Here is a 27,587-nt window from a genome sequence, read left to right on the forward strand (position 1 = left end):
TGAAACACTCTATTGTCCTACAATTAAATTGCACATTGATTAGATAGGGCTAACCAATTACCCCCTCCATTCCAAATTATAATTCATTTATTTTTTATCCAAAAAAAGATGAGTGCTTAAATTTAGAGTTAAAAAAGCCAAATGAATTATAATTTGGAATGGAATGAGTAAGTCTACCACTATCCACCCTACTCACATGTCACGACATAAACTAAACTACTCACATGTACTCCCTCCATCCCAAACCCAAAAAACAAGCCATCCTAAGAATTTTAGGACGGATTAATAAGAAGGTAAATGATCATATTTGCTTCTATTTATTACCTATATTTGGCAGTAGTTGATTTTTGTATACATATGCACTTTCTAAATAGGGTAAGATGACCTATTTTTTTGGGATATTTTGAATCCTAGAGTGACTTGTTTTTTAGATAGATGGAGTCGTGTACAGATGGAGTGCTGACTCGATTGTCAAAAAAATCCAGCTTGGCTTTATTTAATACTCCCATCACCCTACAATGCGGCTTTATTTAGATTTGTCCTAAATCAAGCATTTTTAATTTTAACTATAAAAATAATTCTGACAAATTCATCCTGAAACCAGTTATCATAATTTTTGAATTGAAATAAATTATTTTTGAAGCTATCATTGACTGATAAAGCTAAATGTAGCTATGTTTTAGGGTGGATAAAATATTGATTAACTTTCTGTTTGTTATTTGGCGGTATAAGTAAAACTCTGAAACTGAAACTATGCACGCAGCTACCACTGCCTTTTTTTTAGAAAATAAAATGACTCACGTGCTTCACGTGGTTGATTGGTGGTGTGTCCGAAGGAGCTGCAAGAGACAGCATCCAACCACAGTATTTCTTCGTCTTTAGCGATCACATCACCATTCGTCACATTAACTGAGTGGAAAACTAGTACCATGATCTGTCGATCCATCACTCGCCAGCTACCATGGCACTATACACGGCCCCCCTGGATCGCTTTATTAAGAGGAGCAGTGTACGTGAATGTTTGCATCCTTAAAATAGTTAACTATTTTATTTTAAATTTAAATAAATATTTAAAAGGTGCTATTTATTTATTGGTAGTCGACGCGCGAACGAGATAATTACAGTGACTTCATCAACTTCAAGATCTGCTTATACAAGTAGAGTTGGATGCTTACATTCATAAGAGTGAGTATGATACTGTATATGCGTGTATGTGATCGTTTAAGTCTGCACTATGTTTTGCAAAACGAAAAAAAATTCAAGTGATTTCTAATTATTTGATCGTTCACAAAGCAAAATCGATTTTCATCATGGTTTCCATACTTTCCAATTTCCATGATGATCAAATGCCCAATTCACATGGAGAATCATCTAGTTCCTTTAGTCGTCGCTATTTTTTCTAGCAGTATATCTCGAGATCTGTCAGTTCAGTCTCTCAGAATCGCTCATAAATATAGAATGATGTGTAGATATTTATAGAGGTGAGTGCATACAAATGAATTTATAGAGGTGGAAGTGCATCATTATATGGGGGCATCTGCTCTATATCCTGTTTTAAAGAGAAAACATTACTTTCAGAAAAAGGAAAATGGCGTCTGCTACTACCATGGGTGTTTGATTGTATCAAGCGTTCGTCAGGTCGCAACACGCGACACAGGAGTAGCGACAACGTCGTTACCTACCGAGAGAAGTAGAGAACCCATCTTCGCGGCCGACCTTAAATATTTCGTCGCGGGGCTGCTGCGGCGGGACCGCAGCCTTGAAGCGACAAGCGACATCCTGCCCTGGGAGCGACAGAAGCCACCCACCTCATGGAGTCGCCGGTCGCCGTCGCCGTCGTCCCGTTCCCCGCGCAGGGCCACCTCAACCAGCTGCTCCACCTGGCACTGCACCTCGCCTCGCGCGGCCTGCCCGTGCACTTCGCGGCGCCCGCGGAGCACGTCCGCCAGGCCAAGGCGCGCCTCCACGGCTGGGGCGCCGGCGCCCTCCGCGGCATCGAGTTCCACGAGCTCGCCATCTCCGAGTACGAATCCCCGCCCCCCGACCCCGCCGCGGACTCGCCCTACCCCTCCCACCTCCTGCCTCTGTTCGAGGCGTTCGTCGCCGACGCGCCCGCCGCTGTCGCGGCCCTCCTCCGCGGGATCTCCGCCTCCCACCGCCGCGTCGTCGTCCTCTACGACGTCATGACCGCCTTCGCCGCGGAGGAGGCCGCGCGGCTGCCCAACGGCGAGGGGTTCGCGTTCCACTGCACCGCCGCGTCGATCCTCGCCAGCGGGTTGGATTTGGGTGGAGGGCTCCAGCTGCGGATGCGCGATGCGCACGGCTTCGACGACATCCCACCCCATGGCTTCGTGACCGGCAAGCACCTGGAGTTCGTCTTCAAGCAGGCCAGATGCCACCAAACGATCCCGTCCAGCGCCGGTGTCATCATGAACACGTCCCGCGCGCTAGAGGGTGAGTTCATCGACTTCGTGACCCAGGTGCTCGGCGCCGCCGGCAAGAAGGTCTTCTCGATCGGGCCGCTGAACCCGGTGGTGGACGCGAACGCGTCCGAGCAGGTAGCAAAGCGGCACGGGTGCCTTGACTGGCTCGACAAGCAGCCGGCCGCATCCGTGCTCTACGTGTCGTTCGGCTCGGTATCCTCGCTGCGCGGAGAGCAGATCGAGGAGCTCGCGGCGGCGCTGCGCGACAGCAAGCAGCGGTTCATCTGGGTTCTGCGCGACGCCGACCGCGGCAACGTGTTCGCGGACTCCGGCGAGAGCCGGCACGCCAAGTTCATGTCCGAGTTCACCAAGCAGACGGAGGGAACAGGGCTGCTGATCACCGACTGGGCGCCGCAGCTGGAGATCCTCGCCCACCCCGCCACGGCGGCGTTCCTGAGCCACTGCGGCTGGAACTCCACCATGGAGAGCATGAGCTACGGGAAGCCCATCCTGGCGTGGCCCATGCACTCGGACCAGGCGTGGGACGCCGAGCTGGTGTGCAAGTATCTCAAGACCGGCTTCCTGGTGAGGCCATGTGAGAAGCACGCCGAGGTGATTCCGGCGGCAGAAATACGGGAGGTGATCGAGAAGATTTTAGTCTCCGAGGAAGGGCTCGCGGTGCGGCAGCGTGCAGTGGCGCTCGGCGAGGCTGTCCGCGCGTCCGTGGCTACGGGCGGGTCATCCCAAAAGGAACTCGAGGACTTCGTTGCTCACATCACAAGGTAAGAGGTCCAAGAATGGCAGGAACGTTTGGTGTATCACTTTGAATTTCAATTCTATTTCTTTCCTGAAAAGAAGCTGGAGACTGTTTCTGTACAAGTGGTAACTATAGAAAATAAACGATTGTACCAAATAAATTTGAGCTCCCGTTTCAAACAAGCAAGTATCAGTACATTATTGCTCCTTCCTGATAGCGTGCGAGAGTGATATAATGGCAATGTGTGCGGCAGTGCGAGGTTCTATTTGGATGGGTTAAAGTTAAGTGCTAAATGAGATCTGTCATTACTCATGGGAATGGATCATCATCCAAAATCCAATTAATGATATCCAATCAGCATCCGATTGAAGTTATGTTAACATCCAGTCCAATCCTATCTACTAGTCGTCACCATCCAATCCTGTCCAATCCAATCTCACATACGTAATTATCCATCCAATTGATCCAATTCCCACTTGAACAAGGAGGAGGCCTCGACCAGCCAACGCTCGACGATATCGTCCAGGACCTAGAATAGAGCAGAATCCTCTTCTCTGCAGTGCACAGTTATTGCATCGTCCACTCTCCTAGAATCCCTGCGCCAGTCGTTTCAGCTCCCTTGAATCGATGAGCGACAGCGATGTACACTACCTTTGCCCTTTGGTTGGGCCATCGCCAACCACCATGTCGATGCATGGCTACTTCCCGCGCCAGGTTGGATGAGACCGGTTCGAGATGGACGAGGCCTTCCTCGGCGCCTGCTTTAGATAGCTCCAGTGCGAGGGAGTCTTCACCGTCGGCGGCCATGGCGACACCGAGGCGTTCCAGGTGAGCTCGAATTGTGGCGCCTTCGAAGGCACTCGCGTTCTTAAGCTCGGGAACGGGGGACGCGTACGACGCTGCCCTCGCTTGCGTTCACCAAGGAGCTAGACGAGGGCTGTCATACACATATGAAGGAGGTTGCCGAGCAGCTTGAGGCTTAGCGGCCGGCGGCTGTTTGTCCGTCTGAAATGGCACAATCCAATAAGGCTATATTTTTTTATCCAATAGAATCCAATCCTATTGAGTCTAAAGCAACTGGATGTCCATGTACAGTTATATCCAAATCCAATAGAATCCAAGTGCCAAAGTCCAATTAGATTTGGATTTAGTCCAATCCAGTCTCAGGAGTATCTGTCATGAGATCGCCCCCCACGACCGGCCACATTCCTCGTCTCCAGCGGCTCCCACCTCCGGCCATCGCCACGCTTTACTTCCTACACCTCTGTCCTGGTCTTTGCCCACTAGTTGGCTACCCAACCACCGGCGGCCAGTGGCGCTCCAACGCCTTGCCGCACTGCCCCTGAGCCCACCATAATCCCCAGGCTTCCCTGCTGCCCTCCACTCTTGTTCTGGTCCGGCGGTGATAGATCCCAGCCACTCCGAGCCTCTCCCTCTCCCCAAAAACAGCCGGTGGTGCGAGGAGGAAGATGAATAGGTACTTTGGGCCACTTGCCGCATAGAGATCTGAGCTTCTTCTATAGATCTATTGCACTCGCACAGCTTGGGGGGGGGGGGGGGGTCGGGGTCGGTTTCTAGGCGTGTTGGTGCCGATTCTGAGCTTTTGGAGGCAGAAGCAAGCACCTATTACAGAACAATGAAAGTCTCATATTGATCTGGAGGATTACTTAGTTACGTTTAAGCTGTTCGGCTGCACTGAATCCAGTTGACTGGGCTGCTCCATGCTGGCTGTAGCTGAGGATGGGCTGCTAGTTGGCTGCAGCTACTGCTGCAGCCTAGCCATCCATTGGCCAGCCAATATGGAGAAGCGTGCACCTATTGCAGAAGATCGTAAGAGCAAGGATAATGCACCTGCTGGCCGGCGACTCGCGCTCTAGCTCACCCGAGCTGCCAAGCTGGTGATGTAGTGGCGGGCTCCAACGCCATTAATGCTCTTTGTGTTGCAGCTGTAGCGTGAACGAATGAGAATTGTAGGAGTGCTTATACGCCTGCTTGAGCTAGCGACTGGCGAGTCGCTAACCTCCTCTCTCTTCTCCTGTCTCTTCGCTAGCTATACTTTTTTTCTGACATATCCTGAGTCGTCCGCTTACTCGGCATTATCATACTTGATCTAAATTTCGGATTGACTTGCAGGATTAGTTAATGTGCGTGTGATAGATTCCTAGAGACATTGGCCGTGTTTGGCTAAGCGTCACATCAAGTTTATACAAAAAAAACAAACTTCCGCATGGAGTACTAAATGAAGTCTATTTACAAAATCTTTTCAAGGACGGATGTAACTTTCTGAGATGAATCTAATGAAGGTAATTAATTGATGATTTGTTACAGTGATGCTACAGTAACCATCCTCTAATCACGCGGTCAAAGGCCTCATTAGATTCGTCTCGCGATTTACAGGGTGGTTGTGGAGGTGGTTTTGTAAATAAACTTCATTTGATACTTTAAATTAGTGGTCAAAGGGCCAAAAAGATTTCGCGAAAAATTTTACACGGGGAACCAAACACGGCCATTAACTAATCCTCAGTTTGACTTGGAGCGTTCCCTCCCAGTTCTTTACTGGATAAATAAAGAAGAGTAAAATTCATCAGATGTTCATCAACTTGTAAGAAAGTATCACTTAGGTCCATCAACTTCGAATTGCATTTCTGGGTCCATAAACTTGTAATATGTGTCACTTAGATCCATAAACTCTGAAAGTCTATTTGTAGGTCCATAAACTTGTAATTTGTGTCACTTAGGTCCATCCCTCCATCTAACATTCATGCACTGATATCGCACCAATATGAATCTACATGGTGCCACACATTGCTGGAGGTACGCCAGAATGGTGAAATTTGAGCCCTGGTTTTGAACCAAGAGCATCAGGAAAGGAGATACGAGGGATGAAAAACTTATTTTGAAGATTATTGACATGTATTAGGATTCATAAGGGAGATTACAGACTGCCATTGGTGAGTTCTGTAGCTTAGACCTAAATATGACCCCATAATATGGATGGAGAGGATGTGTGATGGCTTGGGAAAGGTGGAGGATGTCACAGAGAGACTCAACAACATATATACCTTAGTAGGATATATATATATATTATGTCCTCTATGGCGCTCGGTGTTGCGGTCAAAAATATTGTGGGGTAGTAAAATATTCATGGACAGCGATATTGGCGCAATCATTGTAGGCGCGTCGTCTGTGGTCACACAACTGCTTATAAATGAAGTTTATGGTTCTAGAAATGCACTTTTATATTTATGGACCTAAGTGACACAAAATATAAATTTATGGACCTAAAATGCACTTTTAGAGTTTATGTACTTATGTTTCAAAGCTTATGAACCAAAGTGACAAACATTATAAGTTGATAGATCTAAAAAATATATTTTTCAAATTTGTGGATCTAAATGACATACTCTTACAGATTGTTGGACTTGTGATGCATTTTAGTCGATAAAGAATCGTAACATAATCTTGAGATGAACGCCAAGGCCCAGCCAAGAATCTCGATTCTCGACAATAAAAAAAGAGAGGATGCAGACCCAGAGGAGAATCCCGGGCAACGGTAAACTCACAACGAGGCCACAGCTCGTGAGCTGTCTCCTGCCCGCGTGCAGCGGGACAGCGACGCATCCGCCCTCTTAATTAGGCCTGTTTGCCTTTTCTGTTAAACTCATTCGCATAATTACACACTAATTAGAAGTACTAAATATAAATTTATTATAAAACTAATTTTATAAGTTGTGATTTAATCACGACACGAAGCTATTAAACCTAATTAGTTCATAATTTGATCATTAATTGTTACAGTAACCATCCAATAATCGTGCACTAATTGTATTTAATAGATTCGTCTAAAGCTCTAATGGTAATTTATGCAATTAGTTCTATATTAAATTGACATCCGAACATTCGAATTAAAATCCAAATATTTGGCCTCAGATTTAATAGATTCATAAATCTTAGATTTATGCACTTAGTTTTATAATTAGTTTATGTTTAGTTTTTCCTATCTCATTAAGGTAACAATTTCATAGCCCAATCTACCCTTCTCCTAGCATCATTGATACGCAGCCCTTTGATGGAGAGGAAAGAGGCAAATATATCTCATTTAATAAGATGCAACCCCATGGTAAATTTACCGTTTCATCAGAAGAGGATTACTGCACAGATGAGGACGCATAAGGGCATAAAACCTTGCAGCGCAGGCGGTACAAAAATAAAAATTACTCTCGCAAAAAAAAAACTCGTAGTACCCATGCACGTGGTGGTGGCACGCCTGCACCCACCCTCTTGTGCCCTGCGCCCCACATGGTCCTGTGAATTCCCTGCAGCAACGCATGGGCGCTGGTGCTGCGGCGGGAGTATTCTACTGAAACAAAGACTGGAACTGGGGATTGAGACCGTGTGCGGCATGAGAATGACAACCCCGTGGTGAAGGAGTTCTGATTACCGTTCAGGCTTGGAGAGGGTCCCGGCTTCTGACGTGGCACAGCGTTGGCGATGACGGTGCAGTTCTTGGTGCCTTACTTTTGACTCCTCTCCCAAGTTATGGTGGTGTAGCGATTTGTTGTGTGCGTTGTCGTGCCTTGTTTGTGTGGTTGTGTTCGTTTCGGCGCGTGATGTACAATTGCTTCTATTTTTTAAATGATAAAGTAGTGCTTCTGCTATTTTTTCAAATAAAAAAACAAGCTCCAGGGCCGTACCTAAGTTTTCGAGAATCTGGTGTGAATCACAAAATGAGATCTTATATGTTTGAAATAAGAATAACAAATATGTATTTGGATTTGTTATATAAATATATGTGTTTTGCAATTCTAATAAGTAGTGCTCTCAAAAAGAATTCTAATAAGTAGTGAAAGCTGCCAAAGGTGTAAAAAAACAGCATTTCTTATGATATTTTCTAAACTCCTATTAAAAGCATTATTCATCTAATATTCTTGAAAATAAAATCTTCAGTTGGAAAAGAACAGCATTTGTCTTGGTTTCTTCATCTTTTTCTTTCACTTCTCATTAACTCTCTTGGCACTTCAGTTTTTTTTGCTTACATGGCAATGTATTTATTGTTATGGAAACTAGCTAAATTGCAAGATTGGAACTGTTCTTAGTTTCATTGTCTGCTGCTGGGTGTACCTCGAACTCTTCCTCTGTTACTATGATTTGGGCCATATAGCTTTTATCTCACCGTTTCATCTCCAGACTTCTTATATCGTTGAGTCATCTACAGGTAAAATGATAACCGATGTCCAGTTGTTTTCTCAATTTTCTACCACAGTAACCCCCTTCTGATGAAACGGTAAATTTAGCATGAGGTTGCATCATATTAAATGAGATATATTTGCCTCTTTCCTCTCCATCAAGGGGCTGCGTATCAATGATTCTAGCAGAAAGGGTTAGATTGGGCTATGAAATTGTTGCCTTTCGACTGCTTTTCCTGAAGAAAAAACTATAATACACCTTAGAAAAAGAACTATGTTCTGCTGGTTTTCAGCAACAGTAGTTTTCTCTCATACCAAATCAGCACCAGTCACCAACCAGCCAGCAGTACTTTTCTCTTACAGCAAATCAGCATCAGCCACCAGTCACAGCCAACAGAACAGAGTGATGATAGCTGCCGATTCTTTCGCTGGGTAGGAAGATGACTATGCTGAGATATTACCAGCAAAAATTTTTAGATCTTGATCTTTACGGTTCAGCCTATATTAATAAAGATAAAAAAAAGTTAATTCTGTTTATAGATGAACTGGGTTCGAAAGTCGTGTAAACTACAACTACCTCTACAAACCTATATCTAGCAACACCGACCGATTTGATTGAGACATCAGCTCGCGCACCACGCCAACTCAATTTAAGCACCCAACAACGACCAGTTGGATTGGGACATCAACAGTGACTCTTAACATTGATCGTTCGGATTAGGACAAAGACACAAGCCTCAATGAAAAAACTTCGCCCAGTCGGATGGGACATCGATCCGAGCCTCCGCGAACCCTGCCTGATCAGATTGGGACGTCGACAAGAGCCACCACAACCCACCACATTTTTTTGGTTTTTCTGAGGAAAAAAAAGGAAAAGAGCGGCCATCGCCCAAGAAAACCTCCTTGCAGGAATTGTCACACATCCGATAGGGAAGACCGACGCCTAAAATGTTAGCATCAGACAGGGAGCCAAGGTTCGCGCTGGAGATGCTCGAGTTGCCTTCAAGAAGGAAAATGGCGCCAATGATGTCATCGACACCGCTCTAAGAGAGATGAATTTTTACCCGCATCGTCACTGTGATGAAAAGAGATGGCAGGCGTTACCAGGCACCCTACCATGATGTTGGTGGTGAGCCTACGCACGGCCGCAACTAACAATGCCACCACGGTTGCATACATCCGAGCTAACCATCCTCAGCACACACCACCACAGCGCGCCGCCAACACAACGCATGGCGCAGGTTGACCAGACACTACCATAAGCCAGAGTCAGAACGTTACCGCATCAACCACGTCGCTGCCGCTGCCCGCAGCAGGCTGTGGGTAGCCGCACATGCCGACGCAGCCGGGCCGGGCCGGGCCGGGCCGCGCGCCCCGCCATCGTGATGGCAGGCGGTGCCAATCACGGACGCCACAGCCACCATGCTGCGCCAGCCAGGCGGGCATCGGTGCAACCAACGGGCCGCGCCAGCCCCAGCCGCGATGGTTTGTAGGAGACAGTTCCATCGGACGAGTAATCCGAGCTGCAGGACGCGGATGCGTCGCTGTCACGCTGCGCGAATGGCCTCGTTGTGAGTTTACCGTCAGCCGGAATTCTCCTCTGGGTCTGTATCCTCCTTTTTTTTACTGTCGAGAGTCAAGATTTTTGGCTGGGCCTTGGCGTTCATCTCAAGATTGGGATTTGATTCTCTTTATCCTGGGACGGAACGCTTCAGGTCAAACAGACGATTATTTACTGTCCCTAGGACCATATAGTACGCACGCGCATTAACTAATTCTGCAAGTCAATCCAAGAGTTGCGGGTGTGTTCACTTCCAAAATTTCTCTCTCCAAACTTCACTATTCACCTATTACATCAAATTTTTTACCTTACTCCCTCCATATTTTAATTCCTGACGTTCTAGGCCAAGGGCCCAAAATCGAAAAACTTGACGTTCTGGTGCCACGCCCTCCGTTTTGGACGGGTTTACCCTTCATGCGCGTGGCGATGCCCGTTCCCGTCCATTGCGCTGCCGCCGCATTCAACACGCGCGTGCCCTCGTAACTCGCCCGCATTCAACGCGCGCATGGTCGACCTGCCTTCCAGCGACGCCCGTCGTTCCCTTCTAGCGTCGACCTGCCTTCTGTCATTCACGTGACTTGCCTTCTGTCGTTCACGCGACGCCCGCGTTCCCTTCCAGCACTTGGTCGACCCGCAGAGAGCTCGCCGCCGCCGATTAGGGTTTAGGAATCTCCATGGATCACAGGCCGGAGGAGGTGATCGCGGTCGCCTCGGATGAGGTGTTCGCGGGTGCCTCGGAGGAGTTGTTCGCCGACTCGGTGGATGTGTTCGTCGCGGACTCGGACACCGTCGACCCGCTGGACACCGTGCCGGAGGTGCCGGACTACGTCGAGCTCGTCGCGGACTCCGTCCTTGAGGTCCCGGACTCTGTCGACCTCGTCGCGGACTCCGTCCTGGAGGTCCCGGACTCTGTCGAGGAGGCACCAGACGACGACAGCGTGGCGCACTATCCTCGCTACAAAACCTTCCATGCCGGCGGCGTCTCCGGCAAAGATGAAGAAACAAAGTAATGCAACAGTGCACGACGGCATACATGATCAGTAAGGTGCACAAGCTAACATAGTTTTTCTAATGCTTTCATGCCGGCGGCGTTCAAACAATAAAGTGCAGAAGGTAACTTGTTTTTCTAATGTTGCTGGGTTTGCTGGAGGCTGTTAATCCGTAGACTTTTAGCCTTTAAATTCTCGTTTCTTTCGTGTCGAACCTTGGTTTGTGAACTGCTGTAATTTCGTTACTACCAGTAATGAAATCAGGGGCATACCCCGCGTTGGAAAAAACTTGTTTTTCTAATGCTTTCATGAAGGGAGACTAGCAAGTGCTTCGGCTAGCAATGAAGCTTCACAAGGAATTTGCAATGGCAGCCTATCTTGCCTCTCTAGTCTTTGTTTCTGCAAGTGAGGAATCTTTATATTGTTGCAACCTTTAATCTCCATTGCTTTCTTCAAAACAGTTTGTAGTGTTAGAAATATCCTGTTTGCTTTCCATGGACTGTACTCCAAGAATGCCTAGAAAACAAGTGGTCAAAAAATTAGATCTTTCATTGTATTAGAATCTTTACTGTATTGTAACAATCAAATGGATGATCATTTACCTCTTGCACTACTGGAATTAGATCTGTCAATGTCTTAGCATTTTTCTCGTATTGAATCGCTTGTATAGCTCGAAAGAAACCCAAATCTAGAATGTTAAAATCTGGAGAATTGGCTGGCTGGCATATAAGCCTAATGTCAAACCCATCTTGCTTTGCAATCTCACAAAACTGAGGATCATTCACTTTTAAATGGCTTGGAGCATTATCTTGTTGTATGAAAATTGGCTTGTGCACATCTTCTCTTGGCCACTTTGCTTTAATTGCCGGCAACACTCTATTTATCATGAAATCTCTTATGACATCCCTTGTGATTGATTGGATTGGCTTGATTACTTGCTCACCACGCAGCCGATTATGACTACCTCTAATAGCTCGCTCAACAGTAACTAGTGGGAAACAACCTATTTTGCCATCAAACACACATACTCCATCTCTAAATCTTGGCCGAGCAACAACACACAAAAACATTATCCTAGGGATGTAATTCTTGTTCTTGCAAGTGCGGTGTGGTTCGTCTTCATCGGGTAGCAAGTAGTATCTCTCAGATTTTTGATGGAGATAGAACCATTTCTCATCAATAAACACAAAGTCAAACAAATCCTTGAACTTTGGATCATCAAGCAAACCTTGGTCAATCATGTCAATGCACCACTTCAACCTAGTCTCCTTGTTAGCACTAGTGAGGTAAGGTTTGATGCTACTAGAGTGGCGCCTAAGCTGGCCCTTTCTCAAATAACTTTGTATCCTAGATTTGTTAACACCAAGTTCTCTAGCCACATCTTCTATCGTCATTCTATTTTTCAGAGGAATGTCCCTCAATTTTTCCAAGTCAATAGGGATTGCTTTACGACCACTTCTACCTCTCTTTCGATTATGAACATTGACAGGAATATTTTGAGCAAGTTGTTCTTTACCTTGCTCCCATATGCGCTGAACTGTTCTAATCTTTACTCCAAATTGTTGACCAACAATTGTTGTGTCGTTCTTGCCAAGTTTCCCATTCTTGCTTCTCATCAACAGAGCTTGGTACACTTGTTGTCTAACATGATTAGAATAATCATGCTTCAGTTGGTTCACTTGTTCGGCATGATCTAAATATAGAAAAAACAAGCTTATTCATAGTACAAAGAACTCACGGAATGATTCTAAATATAGGGAAAAAACACGCTTATTCATAGTACAATATGCATGCTTACCAGCTAGGTTTTGTACATAATCAAAATCAACAGCTCCAAATTCATCAAGTGGCAAGTTCAAATCGAATCCTATTAAAAAATAGAGCATGATAATTCAGCGACAAGAGAAGAACATTGTAGCTGTACAGTACATTCAGCTAGCGAAGAAGAGGTAGTACCGTTGCCATGCTCATCATGTACAGGCTCGTTCAGATCAAAGCCAGCGTTGCCATCGTCATCTTCATGCTCGTTGACATCCAAGGGAACGTTGCCGTCGTCATCGTCCTCTAAACGAACGTTGAGATCAAAGCCAAACAAGGAATGAGCCATTGCCGTAGTAGTGGAAGGAGAACAGCTAGCTAAGCAAGCAAGGCAATGGAGTAGTACTAGTAGATGAAGGGGTGAAGGAGGGCTATTAATAGAATTAACAACGAGCACTCGAAGCATCTGCCGTCCAGAGCGCCAAAGGAACAAATTTTCGGCCACATGGAAAAAACGCGGCCTCAAACTAGCCTCTACAGCGCGAGAACAAAAAAAATTGAAATTCCAGTGCTTCTGCTCGCGCCAACGTAATTCCACTGCTTTGCTTCTGAGCGCGCCAACGTGCGGGGCCAACAGTGCCATGCAAAACTAGCCTCCAGCAAAAGTTTTGCTGGCCGCCAGGGTTCGACCTCAGCTCGCCAACTTCACGCATCCGCTTGGTAGCCAGTTAGGCTGGTTTATTTTCTCGTACAAAGAGCAACCACAATCATATTTATTAGGGGCAGAGATGGAAAACTAACCCCTAATTAATTACTCCTTGGTTACCACAATCATGTCCTAAACGTCAGGTTTTTTAGTATAGAGGGAGTATGTATGGAGCATTAAATATAGATAAATAAAAAAACTAATTGCATAGTTTTGATGTACACGATGAGACGAATCTTTTAAGCCTAGTTAGGTCATGGTAGGACAATAATTACCACAAACAAACGAAAAGTGCTACAGTATGCCACAGTGTCCGATGTAACCCTTTTTACCATTATTTTACGAATCTAAACACAGCCGCCGTTGCTCACTTCTCCAAATCGGCGGCACCCCACATGTCTCAAATTCCAACTCTACATGGAACGAATTTCCGGTAGTGGATAAAAAACCCCCTCGTTGGCGCGGTCAAGATTTGAGGAGATTCTTCGATCGGAAAACCGGTTGTTTCCGCTTAATGAAATACGGTTAGAGCCGTAAACCCCCTCGTTGGCGCGGTCAAGATTTGAGGAGATTCTTCGATCGGAAAGCCGGTTGTTTCCGCTTAATGAAATACGGTTAGAGCCGTCATACTCCACCCAGTCGAATTTTTTTCATATCGGCTGCCCAATGAATGGCTGGGCTGCAGCTGCTCCTGTAGGCAGCCAGCAGTCGATCTACAGCTGCACCAACACGCCTGGAAACAGAACCCCACCCCCTGAGAGCTGTGCGAGTGCAATAGGTCCGTAGCAGAAACTCCGTCTCTATGCAACAAGTGGACCAAAGCATCTATTTATCTTCCTCCTCATGACGCCGGATGTTTTCCGGGAGGGGGGGGGGGGGGGGTGGTTTAAGGGGCTAGGAACTATCGTCGCCGGACCAAAATAAGAGCGGAGGGCAGCAGGAAAGTCCGGTGGTTATGGCGGGCTGAAGGGCAATGCGACAAGGCATCGGAGCACCACCGGCCGCAGGCGTTCAGGTAGACACCCGGTGGGCCAGGACCAGAACGAATGCGCAGAAAGTAGAGCGTGGCGGTGGGAGCGCGTTTTTTTCATTTCTATATTAAAAAATAAAAAAATATATGTTGTTTTGGTAAAATTTCAAAAACAGAGGCCTGTCGCCCGTGTAATAGGCGACAGGACCTATCTGTAATTTTTTTACAGATAAGTCTCTGTGCAGAAACGTTGCGCTTAGGGGGACCGATCGCCCGTGTAATAGGCGACAGGACCAAATATTTTTGAATTTTTTTTTATTTTTTAATATAGAAATGAAAAAAATACCGGTGGGAGCCGCCGGAGACCAGGAATGTGGCCGGTGGTGGGGGCGAGCTCATGACGGGCCTCTTGGGCCTTCTGCGATGACCGGCATTCCCTTCACACTATGGGTCAAATATATATAAGTGCTAATATATGCTAAATAGCACTTAACTTTAATCCATCCAAACAGACCCTTTGCGCTGCCGCACACATTGCCATTATATCACCCTCGCGTGATATCAGGTAGGAGCAGTAATGTAGTGCTACTTGCTTATTTGAAACCGGAGCTCAAATTTATTTGGTACAATCGTTTATTTTCTAGTTACCACTTGTACAGAACACTCTCCAGCTTCTTTTCAGGAAAGAAATAGAATTGAAATTCAAAGTGATACACCAAACGTTCCTGCCATTCTTGGACCTCTTACCTTGTGATGTGAGCAACGAAGTCCTCGAGTTCCTTTTGGGATGACCCGCCCGTAGCCACGGACGCGCGGACAGCCTCGCCGAGCGCCACTGCACGCTGCCGCACCGCGAGCCCTTCCTCGGAGACTAAAATCTTCTCGATCACCTCCCGTATGTCTGCCGCCGGAATCACCTCGGCGTGCTTCTCACATGGCCTCACCAGGAAGCCGGTCTTGAGGTACTTGCACACCAGCTCGGCGTCCCACGCCTGGTCCGAGTGCATGGGCCACGCCAGGATGGGCTTCCCGTAGCTCATGCTCTCCATGGTGGAGTTCCAGCCGCAGTGGCTCAGGAACGCCGCCGTGGCGGGGTGGGCAAGGATCTCCAGCTGCGGCGCCCAGTCGGTGATCAGCAGCCCTGTTCCCTCCGTCTGCTTGGTGAACTCGGACATGAACTTGGCGTGCCGGCTCTCGCCGGAGTCCGCGAACACGTTGCCGCGGTCGGCGTCGCGCAGAACCCAGATGAACCGCTGCTTGCTGTCGCGCAGCGCCGCCGCGAGCTCCTCGATCTGCTCTCCGCGCAGCGAGGATACCGAGCCGAACGACACGTAGAGCACGGATGCGGCCGGCTGCTTGTCGAGCCAGTCAAGGCACCCGTGCCGCTTTGCTACCTGCTCGGACGCGTTCGCGTCCACCACCGGGTTCAGCGGCCCGATCGAGAAGACCTTCTTGCCGGCGGCGCCGAGCAGCTGGGTCACGAAGTCGATGAACTCACCCTCTAGCGCGCGGGACGTGTTCATGATGACGCCGGCGCTGGACGGGATCGTTTGGTGGCATCTGGCGTGCTTGCCGACGAACTCCAGATACTTGTTCGGCACGAAGCCCGGGGCTGGGATGTCGGCGAAGCCGTGCGAATCGGTCATTCGCTGCTGGAACCCCAACCTTCCATCGTAATCCAACCCCTTGGCGAGGATTGACGCGGCGGTGCAGTGGAACGCGAACCCCTCGCCGTTGGGCAGCAGCGCGGCCTCCTCCGCGGCGAAGGCGGTGATGACGTCGTAGAGGACGACGACGCGGCGGTGGGAGGCGGAGATCCCGCGGAGGAGGGCCGCGAGCGCGGCAGGCGCGTCGGCGACGAACGCCTCGAAGAGGGGCAGGAGGTGGGAGGGGTAGGGCGAGTCCGCAGCGGGGTCGGGGGGCAGGGATTCGTAGTCGGAGATGGCGAGCTCGTGGAACTGGATGCCGCGGAGGGCGTCGGCGCCCCAGCCGTGGAGGCGCGCCTTGGCCTGGCGGACGTGCTCCGCGGGCGCCGCGAAGTGCACGGGCAGGCCGCGCGAGGCGAGGTGCAGCGACAGGTGCAGCAGCTGGTTCAGGTGGCCCTGCGCCGGGAACGGCACCGCCACCACGGCGACAGGCGACTCCATGAAGGTGGGTGGGTGGCTTTGTTCTCACACTCGCTGCTCCCCCCACTCTGCCGACTCCCCGTGATCTCGCCACTCCCAGTGAACAGTGCAGGGGAGGATGGTAGAACGGCGAGCAATTTATTTGAAGGCTCGCTTCAAGGCTTGGGTCCCACCACACCAACCACGAGATGAAATATTTAAGGCCGGCCGCGAAGATGGGTTCACTCCACTCCACTGGGTAGGACGCTGGCTCTACTCTGTTGCGACCTGACGAACGCAGCAGCAGCGACCATTTTCCTGTCCTCAGTACTGGCAATGCTTACTTCCCCGTTTGATATAGGCACTTGGTCGTCATGAAAGTATGAAACCATGGTGAAAACGGTTTAATTTGCTTTGTGCCCATTACATCGATCGGATAATTAGAAAACATTTTAATTTATTTTCTCAAAATACAATATAGATTTAGATGCTTATATATACATATGCACTCTCACCCCTAATATTTTTTTTTGCGGATCTCACCCCTATAAATATAAACAAACAATTCTGCACCTTCGAGGGACTCAATCGGAGATATCAAAATTGATGAAATAATTTGCTATTGGGCACGTCATCTATCTATTCAAAAATGGTACCGAGCAAAATAAACTATTTGAATATTTTTATGGATGCAAATATTCACGTATACACGCTGCAGTGCTCCTTAATTACAAAGCGACGCCTGGTCCAGGGAGTCCATTAATTGGATCTGTCCCGATGCTGTCGTACTGGACGATAGTTAACGCGATGAATGGTGATGTGATCGCTGTGGACTGGTTGGATGCTGCCTCCATCCATGTAGTCCTTCGGACACACTACCAACCAACCACGTGAAGCACGCGGAGCAACTTTTTTTTAAAATAAAAGGCAGTGGTTGATGCGCGCATAGTTCCAGTTTCTGAGTTTTACTTGGAAGTTTTCAGAAAAAAGCAAAAGAAGAAGAGTTTTACTACTTGGAACGCCCGAATGACAAGCAGAAAGCGTCCTAGAATTTAGCTATAATTAATTTTATCCTGAAATAAATATTTTCAACTTTGATCAACGGCAAATTCATAAACAACTTATGTGAATAGAGAAAATTACATATTCTGATAGCTGGTTTCCGGATGAATATACTAGAATCATCTCTATATTATTTGCTATTTATAGTTAAAATTTATAGTATTTGATTTAGGAAAAATCTAAATATAGTCATATTCTAGGGCGAAGGGAGTAGGAGATGAAGTCAGGCTAGATTTGTTGACAGATGGGTGCATGCAAATTGCAAACTAATCGAGCTTAGCAGAGAATCAGCATCGCGGTATATATCCATCGTTCGTGCGCGTAGTTTAATCTGTGCCGTGACATGTGACTAGGTTGGATAGTGGCAGACGCAGCTGGTTAACAATAATACTAGCATTTTACATTGAGAATCCCTAGCTGAATCGGAACGAACATCTATATATGGAAGTATATGCCTGTTGTCGGCAACCATTAGATGGGAATGGACTTTATTTGAACCATCCGAAACCAATACAGCGCACGTACGAGTGATGAATTAACCAACTGGTTGATCATTCATGGCAATAAGCAACCCTCTGTAGTCTTGTTGCATGGAGCAAATGACATCTCATGGCCAGCCAGTGAGTGCACAGACAACGATTTAGTTTATTCACAGGGTTGCGTACGTGGAAGTGACATTTTTCCACATGATTGAACGAACAATAGGTTTCGCTTGCTGCATGAAAGTTGTATGGTTGTGCTAGATTCGTAGGTCGGGAGAGTCTCCTCCCCTGTCGTTCTTGTTGTTCTTGTTTGTTGTGTTGTCGTCCGCCACTTGCTTAGTGGCGCTTGTATCCGCCTTAATAATCTCTGTCTATTAAGGTTTGTAATGGTCGTATTGCTTTCCTCTTAATGAAATACGTGTTCAGTCACGTTCGCGAAAAACAATAGGTTTCGCTGCTGCTCGAAAGTTGTCTTGCGCTTCACAAATGCGAAGCTTGACACCAAGCTTCGCAGTCGTCCATCGAGTGCTAGTTGCCGAGTAGCCAGACTAATCCCTTGAGGATACTTGTGAAAAGTATATATACTCCCTCCGTTCCAAATCATAAGACATTCCAAGAATCTTGGAGAATCAAAGCAACCTCAAGTTTGACCAAGATTATAGAGAGAAATATAAAGATTTATGATATCAAATTGATGTACTATGAAAATATAACTAATAAAAAATCTAAAGGTACTTAGTTTATATAATAAATATTATTATTCTATTATATAAATTTGGTCAAACTTAAAAAACTTTGACTCTCCAAGATTGTTGAAATGTCTTATAATTTGGAACGGATAGAATATAACAGTTGCTTCGGTTTCAGTCACGAACGAGTTGAGATAGATGTGGGGTGGGGGTGTGTGTGTGGGGTGGGGGTGGGGGAGGGAGGGTTGTACTGGGGACGAATATTCATCGTGCGCGCGGGTAATATCGTGCGCGTCGCACACGTACGGCGGCGAGCTCCGGCAGTCGGACTTCTACGGAGGCGGATGCGGTGGCAGTGGAGGAAGGCGGAGACAAAGGAAGGCGGCTCCAGCGGTGGAGCAAGGCGGCTTCGGCGGGGGGGGGGGGGGGGGGGGGGGGGGCAGAGGAAGATGGTGGAGGGCGGCAGGGGACGCGAAGGAAAGCAGTGGATGATGGCGGTCGGCGGAGGTGGAGGGCGGCAGCGGTGGAGGTGGAGGACGGTCGACTGCGGAGTGCTCGGCTGCAGGGCGGCTTGTGCTCCGTGCGCGTTGCAAATAGACGTCTCTGTTTCTACTTACCCCTATTTGGAAGCCCCCAATATTTCTTTTCACCTGTGAATGAACTGTAATAGTGTTGATACCGTGGGAGTAGTTCCTCCTGCTGTCACTTCAATTGTGAAAGGTTCCAGCCGCGAACCTCTAACCAATCGATGGCTTCGACGTCCGCTTCTGAAATCACTCCAGTGTATACGTTTGATGAGTAAACACAATTGATTTAGTAGTCGTCATAGTAAAGTGAAGCACGGTCCTTTCTGAAGAGGAGAGAGTCTCTGTTTGTTTTAGCTTTTAAGGTCTTTTGGCAACCAGAGCTCGAACGCTGAAACAAACAGCCTAGCTGCTAAGCTGGCTTTCGAAAAGATGGAAAGGTAGCTTCTGAGGAAATGAACTGAAAGCTGAAAAGTTTGTTAAGAGTGACTTTTTCTTGCTTTTGGTGTGCTAAGAAGATAAAATTTTATTCCAAAAGTCAATAGCAAAAAGTCAGTAGCCAAAAAGCCAAAAGTCAAAAAGTAAACTTTTCAACCAAAAGTAAAAAAGCTGCGGCTGACCCTCGGCCTCGAGCAGGAGGCTGAGGCCACCAAGGAACATGCCTCCTCGAGCAGGAGTTGTTGCCAAGCCCCCCCTCAGCCCATTGTCGTCTCTACAACAATGGTGACCTCGCCATGCCCCGACGGCAATGCTACTGAGATCCATTCCATCCTCTACTGCTCACCAATGCCTCGATGATTTGTCTATTCAGCTATTTCAATTGCTGACCAAATAACCATGTTCAGGGTTCTGCAGAAACAAGAATGGAAATAGGAACAAAAGACCGTGACAGAGATTACTTATCTAATCAAGGAAGACGTCCAACAGTTTCAACAGGCGGTAGTAGTAGTCAACGGATTCATCCCAACCTCCTAGTGGTTTTCTTTTTCTTTAGTTTTTGTTGTTTTCTCCGAGTGGTGTGTGGTGCGTCTGTTTCGCGTGGAGTCTGTTTCGAGTGGGGTGCGATAATGATGAGTTGGGTGTCTTTGTATTGTAAAGTCTTTTTCTCCTTCTAATAAAAATTCGGCAAAACTCTTGCCGTCCTTTCGAAAAAAAACAAGAATGAAAATGATGACCATATATATAATCATATATGCAGCTCACAAGGAGATCTAACTAATGAAAGAAGCAAATAGGAAGCAAGAAAATTCAGACTACATCCTTGCTTAAGATAACAATTCTCAGACAAAAATTTAACTTTCTTAGCCAAGATAAACAACATCGGCTGAAGCTTAGGATAGTTCATCTCTGCACAAGTAACATCTCCCATTGATGATATATGATTTAAGTTCAATTTGATATATTGGAGGCAATCAAGCTGATGTACCATTTGGTGCCAGGCGAAATTGTGATGATGAGATGGAATCACATAAAAGTACATAGAGTAAAGTATACCATCAGTCTCTAAATTTGTTCTGGTGTGTCATCTAGATCCCTAAATTTTTAAAATGCAATTTTTAGATCCCTGAGGTGTCACATAGGTTCTTAATATCTCAAAATATATTTTTAGATCCATACCCTTGTCTCGTAGTGTCATACAAGTCGCTAAACTCTCAAGATGTTATTTTTAATTTAATATTGTTGACACCAGATTTTGGTAAATCTGATATAATTTGAAGATCGTTGGCCATTGATATACGTGTGCAAGAATCACTGGCAGCAAGAAGGATCAAGCGCGTGCTCAAGAACGGGGATCGGAGTTTCTGACGGCGTCTGTACTTTCCGTGCTTTCCAGGAAGGTTGCAAACTAAGACGGACACGCGTGCGTACGTACATTAGGGAGATGCTCCTAATTTGCATGTGGCCGGATTGATTAAATGGAAGGTCAATACGTAAGCTGATCAGAATAAATAAGTTGAAGCAAGGAAGCTTGCGTGTCACCAGGAGGAAGATCTGCATGCCATGTGAGTTTTGTACACGTTTAACCAAAGGGCATATTATTTTGGAGACGTGGCAAGACTATGTATGTGATGCACGTGCATGTTTGGTGGACATTATGGCGCGCGACCTAAGGGCCGGTGGTGCGTATGTTGAGAAGCCAATCAAGGTTGATCTTTTTCTGGACGGATCGAGGAAAGCTTCATTAGCAAGGATTCTACACAAGAAAAATTACAATTCATGTATCTTAGTATTTTCTTTTGTTTAGATATTTCTTCTTTAGTAAGTTTGATGTGGCATAACCGGCTAGAATGTCTAGGCTACAAATATGTACCTCCGTCCATTGTAAAAGGTTTTATCACACGATCAACAAACAAACTCTACTTTTTACCTGCAATTTACTTTTCGGTGACTTCGCCACTTTTCTTTTCTTTTCGGCGAGTTCTTTCGATTTGATCAAGGACGCCTCACATTCGAGCGACTTGATCTGCTGGTAAGTTTTCGTTTATCGAGTAAATCTGAGCTTTAGCTTCCAGGCGCATCGCTATCGCTTCGTTCAGATCTATTCAAAAGTTATCGAATTATATTTAGGTTTTGACTTCCGGGCGTATCGCTGTCGTCTTGTCTAGATTAATTCACAAATTACCCGGCTTCACGATCCATTTAATCGGCTGTTAGTTCTCTTATTTTCACGTTAAATCTTGCAAAGCCGGTTAGATTGATTGTAAGCTCAGCTTTGCTCAGATTCATACATTCGTGGGTTTGTGCATTGTTTTCTGGCACGTGTCGGTTTAGATCAAAGCCGTCTGTTGCATGCCAATATCGACAGCCTCTCGCCGATCTCCTTTAGATCGCTTTTAATATATATTTATCTTACCCGATCTGTTATCGTTTTCTGTATCGGCAGAGCCTTGCCGATACGCCATTTGAGAGATATTCGAAATTCCAGCCGATACGCTCTCGAATTTTACTTTGTTTATTCCTTGTCAATTACAGGTCAAATTGACTAGCACGCTGTTGTCGGTCAAAACCTACCGGCGAGTAGCGATAGGCAACACGAAGAGCCGGGAGGTCGCCGGGGCGCTGGCAGGCACTTCTTCCTCGGACAACGGCCCGCAATCCGGCACACTCCGAAGATTTCGGAGAATGTAAGGCGTGCCACCTGACCTATACCTGATCAGGAAGGTGCGAACGTGCTTGCAACGATTTGCCTGCATACACAAACACGTGGAAACGTAAGTCCGAGCCGTAGTCGGCTCCCCGGGACGACTCTTGCATCGGCTTTAAGGAGCCGATCGAGTCCCGGTGTCAGATTGGATCTGCATCTATCCGGATATTGATGAATAAAGCAAATAACTATAAAAACTACTTCAATTAAATCTAGTTGATCTAATCCACGACGATAAAAGCCTCACTGCTAGATCGGAACATCCTACACGTAATTGGGCCTAATGAGTGTAATAAATAACTAAACCTTAACCAGAATAGCGGCCTAAGAACAAGCTAAAGCCGATTCCCGGATCAATTCCCTGTTAAGACTAAGGCAAAGCATCTAATACGTCACCGGATCATCCAACCCGTTTGTAAGGCCTAACCTAGCAGATATTACGCCAATTCTTAAGTACAAGAACAAACCGTAACAGATTAGATCTACTAGATGGAAAAGAAGCAGAGTGATGTCTCCGTGCAACTAATTCTATGCAATAAGAATTAGCATAAGATTAAAACGTGGCTGCACAGAAACAACATGATATTCGTAGATGATAAGCAATAAAAGCATAATGAATCTACTAAAAGTCATACTACGAACATCAAGTTAACTAGTACTACTCGCCATCAATAACGCTTCAGTACGAGTAATACCAATGTAAAAGTAAGAACAACACTGCCCTGATCGCAAGAAGCGATCAGGGCAGCATGGCGCTTACTTGGACGAAACCCTAGAATTAGGGGTGGCGGTGCGCCGAGAGTTGTTGTTTGCAAAACGTGATGATGTTCTCCTCTTTACGAATATCATAGGGTACATATTTATAGTCCGGAGACTTGGGAAACAATCTAAACTAATGTGTCCATATCGTACTCTATCTCTAACTCAATCTGAACTAAAACTAATGTTACACGGCCCATAAGGCCCAAATGCTCACGCAGGAGCCGATTCGTAAGCCTTCTTCAATCTCTTCATTAAGTCCAACTCACTCGCGGCCCATAAATTAACCCAACTCTGTTAATTTATGGTGATAACACATGCCCCCTAGTTTTGGCAATGATAATTCCAAAACCATTCCGTCACTTCATCTTCCCGTTAATGCTCATTAAAACACACTGCAACCACCAAGGAAGACTCAACGTCTCTGCAACTGGCGCCTCGTAGAACGTAAAACTGCCGATCCATCTCCCATTTTTTTACTATTTAAACTCATCCCGAATCGGCTCTCTTCACGGCAAACTCATCTTCCTCCCAAAACCAAGTAGCATAGAAAACCCCCACCTTCAGCAGCCATGGCGATTTCTTCCTCCTCCGGCTCCAACTAAGAATTACCTTCCTTTGGCCTACCACCTGGCCCATGGCAACCGCACCGGCCTAGGCAAACTTTTCCTTGGAGAAACATAAAGATGTCTCCACCTGATGACAACCAACTTGCTTAACCAAAAGAAACTCAAAACTGGAGGCCCTTGGTGGTTTATTCAGTTATGGCCACAACTTTACTTTCAGCATCAAATCCCAAACTTTGAAAGCCTAACCAAGAACTCCTTCCCCGACGAAAACGGCAAGCCAATTAGATGCACTAGCTATGGCCAAGTCCTATTCAGCCTCCCTGGCAGCAGACTAAATCCAACAGATGCAGCAAACTAGTTCAGAGTTTTGTACAAAGGACTAGACAATCCACTCTATTTTCCATTCACTGAATCTGAATCCTTTGAGCACCCAACTGCCATCAGGCTGGATAGTTTTGCCGATGACGACAGCACTCGACATCTATACTCCCTGATGATTCGACCTGGTTTCCTCCCTGTTGGCATGAGTACTTCCAATAGAATTATCAAACCAGGCTATGAAACCTATCAACCAGTTATAGCAGCTCAGCAATTTGGCTTAGGACAAGTCCCTCCCCGCTTCCATATTCACCACTTGGTGGAGAGTAAAGCCGATCTGCCTGATGGTCTCACCAGTTCAAGATGCTACAACATGTTTGACAACCTCCACATTCCAATACCAGCCGATCTGTCCTTCACTCTCTCATCAATCGACTTCTGCACATGGTGGGGAATGTGGAAAACTCATGTTTTCATAAAAGCTTTAGGTTCTCGACTGCAGCAAATTGATCCTGAATATGTAATCTCCGAGGAAGAGGTACTGAATCTGTGCACTTATCCTTTCTGAGTCCTCTATCCCTTTACTTGACTAATCCTGCTCACCCTGCTTACAGCAACAAGATGATCCAGAACCCGTGACCAGTAACGAGGAACCATTCCACTTTCTTCCTACTGCTCATGATGTCCTCTTTTGCAAGGGATCACCATCAATGAAGAAAGTAATAATGGCTGCTCAGCCAGACTTACTCTAGTCGGCTTCTAAACGAAGACAAACCTCTGCAAGTGTTGCCCTCCGAGTTCCAACTAAGAAAAGGAAAATGATCACGAGGCGAGTCATCAAGAAATCAGCACAAGCTTCCCCGAGTCCATCAGAGTCTAACACCAACCAGGTAACTCATCTTTCTAAAACCTCTTCTTTATTGTGTATATATGTATTCTAGTTGACTGTAATTCTATTTCCAGGATGCAGCTGAGGACATTCTTAATACTAGCAGCCTAGTACAACACGAAGTCATCGTTCATGAAGCTGACACTGGAGCAACTGAAACTTCCAATGCTCTGACGGATGTGCATGACGAACAGGCTGACATAATCGAAGCCCCTGTTGTCACCTCCAAACCAACTGGATCGGCCGCACTTGAACCGATCATCACTTCTTGTCCAGAACAGGTAACTTTATGAGCCGATTCAAATCAGCTGATCACTCCATTAATGCACTTCGCTCCCAACTAATCTTCATCATATCGACAGGGCTTCAATATTTCAGACCTGCTCTCCTTTGACCCAGCATCAATGGGTCTGAATGCACCGGATGCAGAAATGCAATCACCACAACAGCCGATTACAATTACAAATCAGCTTCAGAATATCAAGCGTCTGCTCTCTGCTCCCATTACTGCTCTAGTTGGTGATTCCAGCAAAATAAAGAACATCTTCGAGCAAATAGAATCCCAACTCCCGGAGCCGCTACAAATCAAGCTTTGGCCAGCCAGCAATCTTCCATTCTTCTGGGTAGAAGTGAATAGAGCACAACAAAGAATAGAAGCACGTCGTTCTCAAGTCTCTCTGAAAGCTTACATTGCTCAAAAGTGCAAGGCCCTCAACCAGAAGAAGGCAACTCTAGATATCAAAGCTGACGTGTCTGCCAACATGAACCGACTCGGTCTCCTGAAGAAAGAATTGGCAGAACTCGAAGAAAAGGTCCGCACCACCAAGAAACTCATCCAGGCCGAGGAAGCTTCTATTGCAAACTCCAAACAAGAAACCCAAGAAATAGCCGAGCAGATACAAGCAGAGTTTGCAGAGATAAGCACCTTGAGTCGGCAGATAGTAACAGGCGATGACAAGGATGACGAAGCAATCATCGCACGAGCAGACGTCGTCCGCACAGAAGCCATCCATGCCATACAAGAATTCCTGAACTAATAGATAGGCTCAAGAAACATTTAGTATTGCCTGTTAACCAGAAACTTGTAACTGTTTAAAACATCTTAAGTCGATGGTCACACATCGGCTGTCTCGCTTCTCATATATTATCTCTTTCCTTCTTTTTTTACTGGCCAACTCAACGTGTTGGCCTTTTCTCTTTTTTTTACTGGCCAACTCAATGTGTTGGCCTTTTCTTTTTTTTTACTGGCTACTGGCCAACTCAACGTGTTGGCCTTTTTTTTATTGGCCAACTCAACGTGTCGGCCTCTCACGGCCAACTCAACGTGTTGGCCTCTCATGATTCAGCCAGATGGATTTCATCGGCTTTTGTCATTCGCCTCAAACATGCTCGGGAAATATTTCTTGAGGAGTTGGCCATTGACAGCCACAGGAAACTTGACACCATCCAACTCCTCAAGCATGTAGGCATTTCCAGGCAAAACCTGATCAACCTTGTACGGTCCATGCCAAGTTGGAGACCACTTGCCATATTTTCTATCTTTGGTTCCCAATGGTAACACTGCCTCCCAAACTAGGTCTCCAACCTGGAATTCTTTTGGCCTGACCTTTTTGTTGTATGCACGAGCAATTTTAGCCTTGTTTTCCTTAATTTTCTCAAGTGACCAAAGTCTCAGCTCTGTAAGATCTTCCACGTTGTCACTCATCAAGGCCGCATATTCTTTAGTTGTCAGATCATTCTGGAACTCAAGATCATTCTGGAACTCAACACGACTTGATCCAGCCATGATCTCCATGGTAACACAACATCTTGACCGTAGACTAAATGGTACGGCGACGTCTTGATGGATCCATGACATGAAATACGATATGCCCACAAAGCTTCTGACAGCACCTCATGCCAGCGCCTAGGATATTCATCGATCTTTCTTTTGATCAACTTGATAAGGCTCTGGTTGGATGCTTCAGCATGTCCATTAGCCTGGGCATAATATGGAGATGATCTGATAAGCTTAATCCCCATATCATCAGCGAATTTCCTAAATTCCTCCGATATAAAGACTGATCCTCCATCAGTCGTAATGGTTTGAGGAATCCCGAACCTATGAATAATGTGCTCTTTGACGAAAATGATCACATCTCTTGATGCCACCGACCTCATGGGTACCGCCTCTACCCATTTTGTGAAATAATCTGTAATAGCTAACACACATTGGTGGCCCTTGCTAGACGGTGGGTTAATCTGGCCGATCATATCCATGGCCCAACCCCTGAACAATCATGGCTTAATAATAGGATTCATTACTGATGCCGGCACTATCTGAATCTTGCCGAATCTCTGACATGCCTGACATCCCTTGTAATATTTGAAGCAATCTTCAAGGATGGTAGGCCAGTAATATCCCGATCACCTAATCAACCATTTCATCTTATGAGCCGACTTATGAGTGCCGCAGGCTCCTTCATGAATCTCATGCAAGAGCCGATTCGACTCTGCAGGTCCCAGACATTTAAGCAGCAGTCCTTCCAAAGTCCTGTAGAACATGTCGTCCCCAATTAGAACATACTTCATAGCTTTGAGTCTTATCCTTCTGGGTGCCCCCCGAGCCGAATCCTTCAAATAATTGAAGATATCGGCTCTCCAGTCTCCAGGTTCTAGAAACTGAACTTCCACATCGACCCCATCGGCTGTTTCC

At 46.4% G+C, this 27,587-nt stretch overlaps 3 protein-coding genes across 3 annotated transcripts; 1 reads left to right on the forward strand and 2 right to left on the reverse strand.

The window, feature by feature from the left end:
* The first annotated feature begins 1,748 nt into the window (after positions 1-1,748).
* Positions 1,749-3,396, forward strand: LOC120642746 (putative cis-zeatin O-glucosyltransferase). Its single transcript, XM_039919317.1, has one exon. The coding sequence runs from the start codon at positions 1,812-1,814 to the stop codon at positions 3,207-3,209; it is 1,398 nt and encodes a 465-aa protein (XP_039775251.1). The 5' UTR covers positions 1,749-1,811; the 3' UTR covers positions 3,210-3,396.
* A 7,463-nt stretch (positions 3,397-10,859) lies between these two features.
* LOC120642743 lies at positions 10,860-13,542 on the reverse strand. The gene is made up of 4 exons (XM_039919315.1): positions 12,873-13,542; positions 12,715-12,783; positions 11,519-12,609; positions 10,860-11,432 (listed from the first exon to the last, which is right to left on the reverse strand). Exons 1-4 carry the CDS (start codon positions 13,315-13,317, stop codon positions 11,223-11,225), a joined length of 1,815 nt encoding a protein of 604 aa, XP_039775249.1. The 5' UTR covers positions 13,318-13,542; the 3' UTR covers positions 10,860-11,222.
* A 1,369-nt stretch (positions 13,543-14,911) lies between these two features.
* LOC120642744 (putative cis-zeatin O-glucosyltransferase) lies at positions 14,912-16,593 on the reverse strand. Its single transcript, XM_039919316.1, has one exon. The coding sequence runs from the start codon at positions 16,495-16,497 to the stop codon at positions 15,094-15,096; it is 1,404 nt and encodes a 467-aa protein (XP_039775250.1). The 5' UTR covers positions 16,498-16,593; the 3' UTR covers positions 14,912-15,093.
* Positions 16,594-27,587: the final 10,994 nt, after the last annotated feature.

The sequence above is a fragment of the Panicum virgatum genome, chromosome 7K (genome assembly GCF_016808335.1).
Source record: "Panicum virgatum strain AP13 chromosome 7K, P.virgatum_v5, whole genome shotgun sequence".
NCBI classification, from domain to species: Eukaryota; Viridiplantae; Streptophyta; class Magnoliopsida; order Poales; family Poaceae; genus Panicum; species Panicum virgatum.